Raw genomic sequence first — 9411 nt, 5'->3', positions numbered from 1 at the left:
GGCAGATCCTTTAGAACCATCTCTGTAAAGTGGCAAAGGGGTTCTCTGGGTAGAAATGGGAACGAACCCGCTTACAGAGGAAATCGCAACTGGGTGCCGGATGGTCTCCCGAGGGGCTTTGGGACCTACACAAAGCTGAATGCAGACCACTCCTCTGGTTGAAGAAGAAGATATCGCACATTTTCGTGCTAGACCTCCTTGCTGTGGCTGCGGGAATGTGGGTCATAAACCGAGTCGCACCTCACGGCCATGGGGCTCTGAAAGCTTTGACACCCCAACCGTGGGCTGGGCGTGGAGAGGGAAGCTGCTGTCCCCAAATCCTTCCAGGCTGTCTTGGGCGGAAAGGCCGCCCTCCTCCTTTCATCCCGGGGCTCCCTACATTTAGGACCCTGCGGGGCTACAATCGTCACTCCTCCTCCTGGCTGGGCAGGGGGGCGTCGGGGCGCAGAAGGGCGCCCGCTTGGTGCCCAGCCGAGAGAATCGCCTCTCGGGCCGTGCGGCGCTTGTCCGCGGCGGCCAGAGGCAGCTTCCCCTCGGCGCTCTTTCCCTGCCCGCCGCGGAGCTTTCATGCCGTTTCTAGAATATAGTAAAAGTTTCTATTAATACCCAACAAAAGCCGCGCGCGCTCAGGGGGCGGCTCAGCGCGGCTGGCGAGGCCGCCGCGGCTCCGCAGAAAGGGATTCCCTCTGACGTATTGCTAAGGATACCAAACAAACACAGCACAAGACCAAATATGGTTAATTGCGTCACACAGGAACACCCGTAGGGCGGAGCCAGGGATCCCCTGCTTTAGCGCTTGAAAAAGACGCCCTTGCCGGGGCCGCCGAGAGACCCTCCCGGGCTGGAGTAGCGGCAGGGACCGGAGATCGCTACCGCTCGAGTTTGGGGCGCGGAGACGGCCCCGGAGCCCGGTTTCGGCGACCCCAAAGGGTCTCCTCTGGGTGACGTAGCAGGGCCCCGCCCCCTTCCTTGTATAAATAAGCCACACTGCCGACCGCGCTTCATTCATAAGATTTGGACCCGCGACGGAGACGGAGCTGCGAGGGACCCCCGCGGTGGACTCCCCTTTTCGCCCGATCTGAGCCGAGGCGCCGGGCTTTGCAGGCGCTGCAGGAATCCGAGGCAGGAGCGCTCCTCCCGGGAACCAGCGGATTTGAGCGGACGCTTCCACCGGCGGTGCCCAGCCGCCGCCACACGTGGATCTAGGACCGGGCGAGCCCCCCCGCCGCTCAGGGCGCCGTCTCCCCCCCAGGCACTGACAGCCGGAGGGGGAGGAAGAAGGGGCGGCCAGCCGGCAAGTTCGGAGGCAACTTCGCCAGCCCGACCTCGCGGCGGCGGCGGCGGCGGCGGCGGCACTCTCGGCCGGCCGCTCGCTGGCTGGCCGCGCTCGCCCCTCATCTTGGCTTCCAGGCGACCTCCGCGCGGCCGCGGCTTCCTGCCTGCGCCCCCGAGGGAGATGTATCAGGGCTTTCCCGGAGACTACGACTCCACCTCCCGGTGCAGCTCGTCCCCCTCGGCCGAGTCCCAGTACCTCTCCTCGGTGGACTCCTTCGGGAGCCCGACCGCCGCCGCCGCCGCCGCCGCCGCCTCCTCGCAGGTAAGGGACGGGGAGCCCGGCTGCGGGCTTTGGGCTTCCTGGAGGGCGGGAGCAGCGCGGGAGGTCCGATCCCGGGGGGTCTATGGGACCCCGTCTTTCCTTCGCTCGCGCCCCCACGACCCCGCTCCTTTCGCGGCTAGATTTGGAGCGTCCGCTCTCTTCCTCGCCACTCATTGCCCATCGCGGGCGGTCGTTCGGTGCGGACGAAGCGTCTTTCTCGGGGCATCCGGTCGCCGTTCGAGGGGCTGCAAAGGGGGCCGCCACGCTCCCCCGCAAGTCTTCCCCATCGTCCGAATACAACTCTTTTCTCCTTCCCTCTACGCACGCGCGCTGGAGGAGAAGCGAGAATGCGAGCGAGAAAGGGAGGCGGGGTTGTGCGTAACGCATGACGTACTGGAACGCTCCGTGCTGACGTGAGGCACGTAGGGCGCGTTTTCCTCCGTCCTCCTCCTCCCCGAGGCGCGCGGGTTATTTTGGAAAGCTGGCCCGCCCCCGTTGCTAAGGGGAGGGGCAAGACCGAGGGCCGCGCGGATTGGTTGAGCGGCTTCCCAGCCGCGCCCCCTCGCACCTGCCCCTCTGCCAGCTGAGTTAGCCGCGGCTGCCCGGCGTGGTCCCTTCGCGGGCGGGAGGCTCTTGCGGGGCTGCCCGGACGGGCGTCTGCCATGCCGGCCCTGCTCCGGGGCGCCCGAGTGGGGGCTCTTTGGCTCGCCCCCCCCGCGGCGCCGGACCACCTGCTCGCTGGGGATGATGGGTCTCGAGGGGCAGCCCTGCGCTCCCGTCCCTGCCCGGCTCGGGGGACCCCGGGGACCCCCCGGGTCTGGGAGACGGAGGGTGCCCCCCTCCCGGTCCAGGCGCGGCCCCGCGGGCTGCTCTTGGCTGCCCCAAGTGAAGCGCTCGGGGTGCGAGTGAGCCCCCGTTCCCGGCCATGGCTTGATGGAGCCGGCTTTGGGCTTCCAGGGCCAGCCCTGAGCTCCGGTCCGCGGGGCGCCCTGGCTGATGGGGCGGCTGTGGAGCGGGTGTGCCTAGGACGAGATGGCTGGTGCCCACCTCCCGGCTTTGGGGTCCTGCATGCCGGACACAGGAGCAGTGCAAGTGGGAGCGGCTTTGCGCCAGTGGAAGTGCGGCCAGGGAAGTGCTCCCTGTTCTCCAAAGCAGACCCCCACAATGAGCCCCTGACCCTTTGCTTCCCTCCAGGAGTGCAGCGGCCTTGGGGAAATGCCCGGATCTTTTGTGCCAACAGTGACTGCCATATCCACAAGCCAAGACCTCCAGTGGCTGGTGCAGCCTACCTTGATTTCCTCAATGGCCCAGTCTCAGCAGCAGCAGCAGCAGCAGCAGCAGCAGCAGCAGCAGCAGCAGCAGCCGCCTCCGCCTTCGGGGCCGCCCCCACCCACAGTGGACCCCTATGACCTGCCTGGCCCCAGTTACGCTACCCCAGGAATGGGGGTTTATGGGGCTGGCCCTTCGACTGCCCCTGTGGCTGCAGCCACCCCGTCTCGCTCCAGCAGGGCCCGGCCCCGAAGAACACGGGAAGAAACGGTGAGCGGCTTTTCCTTCCTTGGCCAGGAGGTCACTAACTTATTTCCCTTTGCTTGCTAAAATGTTGAGATCTCCCAGCATGTTGGAGTCTCCCAAAAGAGATTCCCAGTTTCTGAATTGTCTCCTTGGAAGTTAGGATGCCTTGGGGGGGGGGGAGGCCATAATGTAGCTAGAAGGGGGGCTTCCCGAGGACTTCCCTCCCCTACTTCAACGTTCACCATTGAGAATCCATTGTGAGTGTTCTTACAAAATGGGAATTGGGCGGAGCGCCCCTGGTCACCAAAACACACCTGAGGTTCACCTCAAGAAGAATAGAGCAGCTTGACAGGCAGCCCCCCTCCCCAATTCTGTTCTCTAAGAAGGTCTTGGGAGGAAAACGGGTTAGGACAGCAGTGGGTGTTCTGCAGGTTGCTAAGCTCCCGTTCATTTTTTGAAAAATTAAAACAATCTGGAAAACGGATCTTCCTGGCGCAGTGAGTTTGATGGGTCCCCAAAATCATCTTGATGATCTTTTATGGCTTCAAATGCTACTTTGGGAGACCAGGAAATCCAGAAGACAAGTTCTGCTGGCTCCAGATTTGAGGCCCAACAGAAGTTCTGGTGACACTGAACCAAATGCTGCAGAAACCAACATTGGTTGAGTTACTTGTGGCTGTATTATTTTGATTCGACATAGCCTGGAGGAAGAGATGTGTGTGATAAGGCAGGGGTCTCCAACCTTGGCAACTTTAAGACTTGTGGACTTCAATTCCCAGCATGCACTGGCTAGGGAATTCTGGGCGTTGAAGTCCACAAGTCTCAAAGTTGCCAAGGTTGGAGACCCCTGTTGTAAGGCACACAGATGCTCTTGAATTTCATGGGAAAAAAAACATTTTATGTTACCATCTTTCCTGCCCCAATTTAGAGCCTTATCAGTTTAGAAATACACTCTACCAATTTATTTAATATACAGGTTTTATAGCCCACCTTACCTAAAAGATTCTGGGTGGGTTGCAAGGCATTAAGGTTAGGAAAAGCAAGCCTAGGAATAAAGCAATGTGATAAAAACCAGACCATCATAAAACAACCCATGAAAACTGAACTGGGGTTGAAATGAAATTTGTTTTCAAAAACCAAAGTGTTCCAATAGGCCGACTGGCCGGCTGTTGGGTCTGTTCCTTGCTCGGACATTTCTGTCTCCCCTCCCTGCCTCCCCCTCCCCATCTATCCATCATAAAGGATGATGGCGCAGTTCCGTCTTCCCATCCACGTTTCAGGGGGAGCCTTTAACTTGCCCCCCTGTTGCAAATATGTGCCAGGCGCCCCGGGAAGCCTCTGGCCTTGCAATGGCAGCCGAAGCCTGATCTGCCCCTCCTCTCTGCTTGCACAGCTGACTCCTGAGGAGGAAGAAAAGCGCCGGGTGCGCAGGGAGAGGAACAAGCTGGCGGCCGCCAAGTGCCGGAATCGACGCCGAGAACTGACCGACCGGCTTCAAGCGGTGAGTTTTCGTGCAAACGGGGGCGGGTGGGGGTGAGTTAGTGTTATCCTTGTTCTGGCCTCCTAAAGCCCCCAGGAGGGAATCTGGGGCCTTGTCCCTGCACAGAGCTCGCCCCATGGGGCGCATGTTGCGAACCCTCCCATTTCACGAGGGCTCTGTGGGAGCCCCATCCAGGCTGATCGTGTCCCTCAAATGTGGCCATTCGGACCGTCCCTCAAGTAAGGAAGCAGCTGTCAGGACAGATCCCTGGCCTTGGGTTACTTCACCTTGAGTGGGCTTATTCTGATCTATCGTGGGCCTCGTCTTTAGGTGGAGAGAGATTTCATGTGGAATTAGAATCGTTCACTTTTTTATTGCAAGGGGTCGGGGGTGTCTGCAGGGTGCAGTCAAGAAGTCAAGGAGGGAGCCGCAAAGCTGCCATTTCAGCTCCTAGAATGCTGGCAGAGCTGCTTCCATGGTGCTGATGGCGATGCCGCCTTGACTTTTCTGACCACACTTTGCAAAACGTTCCCTGAAAGTTTGGGGGGGATGCTGCTCCACCAGTCCTCGGAAGTGGGGATGCTTCAGCGGGGAGATGCTGTGGGGGCCCCGCTCGGGCCCTTCCAGCCACCCACCTGGGGTTGCCGAGGAAGGGGCCTCCTTGGACCTTCCCCTTCTTCTGCGCTCATGGGGCCCTTTGGGAAAAGCAGGCGTTTCCTCTGCCTCCCCCACCAAGATTCGGTGGGTGGGTGGGGGGTGGGGGGTCTGCTCCGACTAACCACGGTCCAAGCCGAATCCACAAATAAGGACCTCCGAAGCCCCCCGCCCTTCCCCTTGGAAAGACCCCAGTCCCTGCAACTTAAAGCAGGGGGGAACCCGGAAGGTGGGGGTCGGGAGGGAGGCAGGCAGGATCCCACCCATTAACGCTTCCCTTGAGCTGCGTCTCCCGATGGGCCCGGAAGGAGGAGACGAGACGATCAAGAAGGAGGCGCTGCTTGGGGGCCCCTTGGCGCCCCCGGTTCCCAGCTGCTCCAGCCCCAGCCTGACCTGGTGCTGCCTCTTCCCCAGGAGACGGACCAGCTGGAGGAAGAGAAAGCCGAGCTGGAGTCGGAGATTGCGGAGCTGCAGAAGGAACGGGAGCGGCTGGAATTTGTCCTCGTGGCTCACAAGGGCAGCTGCAAAATCCCCTACCAGGACATCACAGAACTGAGTGGGCAGCCCGGCCCCTCGGCAGAGGTCAGCGCCCTGGCCATGCCGGTCAAGGAGGACCCCTTTGGGCCCTCGGCCCCCTACTCCTCGGTGCCCCTGCATTACCAGCAGGCCCTGGGCGGACTCCCGGCCGCAGCCCCGGCCCCGGCGGAGGTAGCGTTTTCTAGTTCTTACTTTAGCCATGGTGAAGAGCTGACCGACCCGTACCCGGTTAACCCTTCCTATACGTCTTCGTTTGTGTTCACCTACCCAGAGGGAGCCACCTGTGGAGCCATCCACCAGCGGAACGGCAGCAGCGACCACTCCCCGGACTCTCTGAACTCTCCCTCGCTCCTTGCTTTGTGACACTCAAACCCCAACTTGCGCCTTTGGGTCTAGCCTGCCAGCCCATCCGCCCCTGCCAACGCCGGGCTGGGTGAAGGGGGCCGGAGCCCCAATGCGCCTGGGTGCACCGCTATCGCCTGGGAGCCTCTAACCCGCTCTGCTGCAGCTGCAGCCACCGCCTCTAGCCCTTGCGATGCGTTCTCATTCCCTCCTTGGGGGTGCAGCACACGGTGGAGGAGCCGATGTTTGTCCTTTGGCCAATTCCCACATCGAGAGGAGAAAGGGGGGTGTTTCTGGGCTGTGAGTTGGTTCCCCCTCCTCGGAGAAACAGGACTTGCCTTCTACTGAACTGGGACGCTTGCTGGGACTGGACGATGCCTTTTCTCTCCAGACTTCACCACTGTTTCTGTCAGTGGGGGCTGTGCCAAGGGCTGCCCCGAAGAGAGGAAGCTGAAGGGGGAAGAGACCCTCCCTATGCTGCCCCCACCCAGCTCGTGTCTTGTGGTGGCTTTATGAACTGTGTTAGCTGCATGGTTTTAAAACAGGCACTTTACCCGCTCGCTAGTCAGCTTGGCCTCCCGTGCGTTGGATCTCTCGGGCTACACTTCTACAGGATCTGCTTCTCCTAGGATGGAAAAGCCACATTAAGTGGCCAACCAGGGCGGACTTTTTGTGAACTATCTGGCCACATTCCTGCTGAAAGCTTTTGTCATATTAAAGTGGGCCAAAACGTTGCAGCCTTGCTTCTCAGTTGCTCGTGGACTCCTGCAAATTGTAAGGCTGCTGTTGGGCATTGGATTCTTTGAGGTCCGGGATGATATTTCTTTGGTGGGCATTCAACTCTCCCCGAAACCTTCAGCCAAGCAAATTAATTGTGCCATCAAGTCAGTGTTGATTTTTAAAGATCTGTTTTGGTTTCCAGTTTGGGAAATGGGAATGATGGGTGGTATAAAAAGTAGTTTATCTGGAAGGAAATGGTAAAATCTGAAACTGTTAAGAAGCCAAAGGAAAGTGGGACCTGCAAAAAAACCCCAAAGCAGCTGAGATTTTTCTTGCACTGCTGTTTTGGATGGGTTGGCCACTCCCTGCCAGACCCAGGTGGTGCTTCTAGTGAGTCCACCTGTCCAACAGGCTTGACCAGTGGACTTTCTGCATTCCCTGGAAGAGATTCACTTCCCTTTGGCCCCGCCCGCTCAACTGGCTTCTTTGAGGGAGGGTCCTGGCTTCTGGGAGAGGGGTGGGGGGGGTGGGGGGGGTCTGGGTGACAAATACTGTGAAGGGACCTCTGCAAGCGACCGCTTTCCCTGCAGTTGGGAACTAGGTATCTGCTTCCCGACCTTGGCCAGCTGGACCTCAAACTCATTGCATTCTCCCAGCTGCTTCCCCTCTGCTCTCAGGCCAGGCCTCCGGGCTGCCCAGGAGTCCACGGGGGCTCCGTCTCTGCTGCTGGTAGTGTGGAGTGTGACCCCTTGAATTGCTCCCTGCCTCCCCCTCCCCAGCTTTGCTCTGACCACACCGCTGCTCTTCCAGGCCTGTGGCATGTAGGCTGCTCCTCCTGGCTAGGGGGCTCTTCCCGCCCCCCCCCCCCGAAGGCCTCTTGGGCCCCCCAGACCCTGGCCCATGCCAAGTGCGCCTTCTTTGAGAGCACCCGCCCCTCTGAGCCTCCCACCCCGGGGCCCTTTCCCTTTTGTGCTGGGGGTCCCCAGCCGCTCTGCGTTGGTGGGGTGTTTTGTGCAGCCTGCTCTGTTCTGTGCCTCTGGCTAACCTCCCCTCGAGTGCGTTTCTGGACTGAGAAAGCTGCTGTGCTGCTTCTTGGCTCCCTAGAGCTCACCACGATGCTATTCAGAATGTTTCCAAAACTTTTTCTTGTGACCAAGCTTTGGATGTTGTGTTGTTTTTTTAATTATTTTATTTTTTTAACCTATGGACTTTTATTTAACCAGCTTTTTTAAAAAAAGAAAAACAAAACAGATTCTTGCTGGGGTTGGGGGAATATGTTTATTTTTAATTATTGTTATTTACCCCCTGTGCTGTAATATTTTTTGTGATGTATTTGATGAAGCAATCTGAGAGCCAGTAGAGGAAAGGCGAAGTTTGGCCCCTGCTTTGGCCCTCCTGTCCTGCACTTAACTTAATTGGTCAGCAAAATAGCAAATAAAGACAGCTTTGAAAAAAATGTACTTTTTATGATGGATATATGATCTATTTTTTCGAATTCATGTACAGAAAAAAAAATGAGGTGCAATAAAAGATCTCAAGCCATAGATCTGCCTGGCTTTCTCCACATTGCTCCCCGATTGCCCGCTGCCGTCACCCTCGGTGTCCGGGTGGTGGGCTTGGGTGATGAGAGGCCTTTGCAGGGGACTCTCTGTATCACCCCAAGACCCACAGTCTTTGTCACTCCTCTTTTAAAACAAGCATCTTTATTATCTGGTGCTGTCAGAAGACTTGATCTTCTGGGATTGTTGAGGTAGAGTCTTGTTGCATATGGAAGCTCCACTCAGCGGTGAAAACCTACAGTGAATAAGCCATCCTTGCATAGGGAAGGAAAGAAAGCATCCGCTTCCCTTGAGAAGTGGCTGCCTGCCTCCTGCTGGGACTCCTGCCTCCTGCCCAGTCCAGCCTGTGGCTCTGGAGAGCCCTGCAGGCCTCCCACCCCAGAGTCATGCAGTGCTGACCCCTGCTCACTTTAGCTCCTGAGCCTGGATGATGGGGGCCACCACCCCTGCCGTGATGCAGCCTGGTCGGTCTGGATATATTCCCTTGCAGCCTTTTACAAGCTCTAATACAGGTAGACCTCAACTTACAACCGTTCATTTAGTGATTGCTTGAAGTTACCAAAGTACTGAAAAAAGTGACACGATCATTGCAGCATCCCCATGATCGTGTGATCAAAATCCAGACACTTGGCAACTGGCATGTACTTAGGACAGTTGCAGTGTCCTGCCTTCTGACAAGCAAAGTCAATGGAGGAGCCAGATTCACTTAACAACCATGTTATTAGCTTAACTGCAATGATTCACCTAACAACTGTGTCAAGGACGGTCATAAAATGGGGCAAAAACTCATAACCACTGTCTCTCTGAGCAACAGAAATTCTGGGCTCAGTTGTGGTCACAAGTGGAGGACTGCCTGTAGTTTCCAGCTGTGGTTGAGATGTTGTGGTCCTGGGGCTCCCTCTGCTGGAGGCTGGATGGAGGCTGACCAATAGGCCAAGTTAGTGACCACGTACCAAGAACCTCTCTCTCCCTAACCTTCCCTCTTCGGGTCTTCCAACCGTGTCCCA

At 58.1% G+C, this 9411-nt stretch overlaps 1 protein-coding gene across 3 annotated transcripts; it reads left to right on the top strand.

Annotated features, from left to right (window-relative positions):
* Positions 1–825: 825 nt before the first annotated feature.
* FOSB (FosB proto-oncogene, AP-1 transcription factor subunit) lies at positions 826–8389 on the top strand. 3 transcript variants are annotated; one of them, XM_087939345.1, is made up of 5 exons: positions 826–1597; positions 2792–3136; positions 4506–4613; positions 5661–5954; positions 6055–8389. In XM_087939345.1, exons 1-5 carry the CDS (start codon positions 1457–1459, stop codon positions 6118–6120), a joined length of 954 nt encoding a protein of 317 aa, XP_087795471.1. In that variant the 5' UTR covers positions 826–1456; the 3' UTR covers positions 6121–8389. The 3 variants fall into 3 exon arrangements, with proteins under 3 accessions (XP_087795471.1, XP_026577240.2, XP_087795472.1); XM_026721455.2 differs by having other exon boundaries at positions 5661–8389; XM_087939346.1 differs by lacking the exon at positions 826–1597 and adding an exon at positions 1697–2015 and having other exon boundaries at positions 5661–8389.
* The last annotated feature ends 1022 nt before the right edge of the window (positions 8390–9411 follow it).

This window comes from Pseudonaja textilis, chromosome 10 (genome assembly GCF_049901715.1).
Source record: "Pseudonaja textilis isolate UNSWEBS1 chromosome 10, rPseTex1.2, whole genome shotgun sequence".
Lineage (NCBI taxonomy): Eukaryota > Metazoa > Chordata > Lepidosauria > Squamata > Elapidae > Pseudonaja > Pseudonaja textilis.
The sequence above is the reverse complement of the archived record's forward strand: the minus strand, read 5'-3'. Positions and strand labels throughout refer to the sequence as shown.

Bases quoted from the DNA above. Each gene is read 5' to 3' on its own strand.
- FOSB (XM_026721455.2), top strand. From the start codon at position 1,457: ATGTATCAGGGCTTTCCCGGAGACTACGACTCCACCTCCCGGTGCAGC. The intron at 1,598-2,791 runs GTAAGGGACGGG...GCTTCCCTCCAG, and splicing joins CCGCCGCCGCCTCCTCGCAG to GAGTGCAGCGGCCTTGGGGA. The intron at 3,137-4,505 runs GTGAGCGGCTTT...CTGCTTGCACAG, and splicing joins GAAGAACACGGGAAGAAACG to CTGACTCCTGAGGAGGAAGA.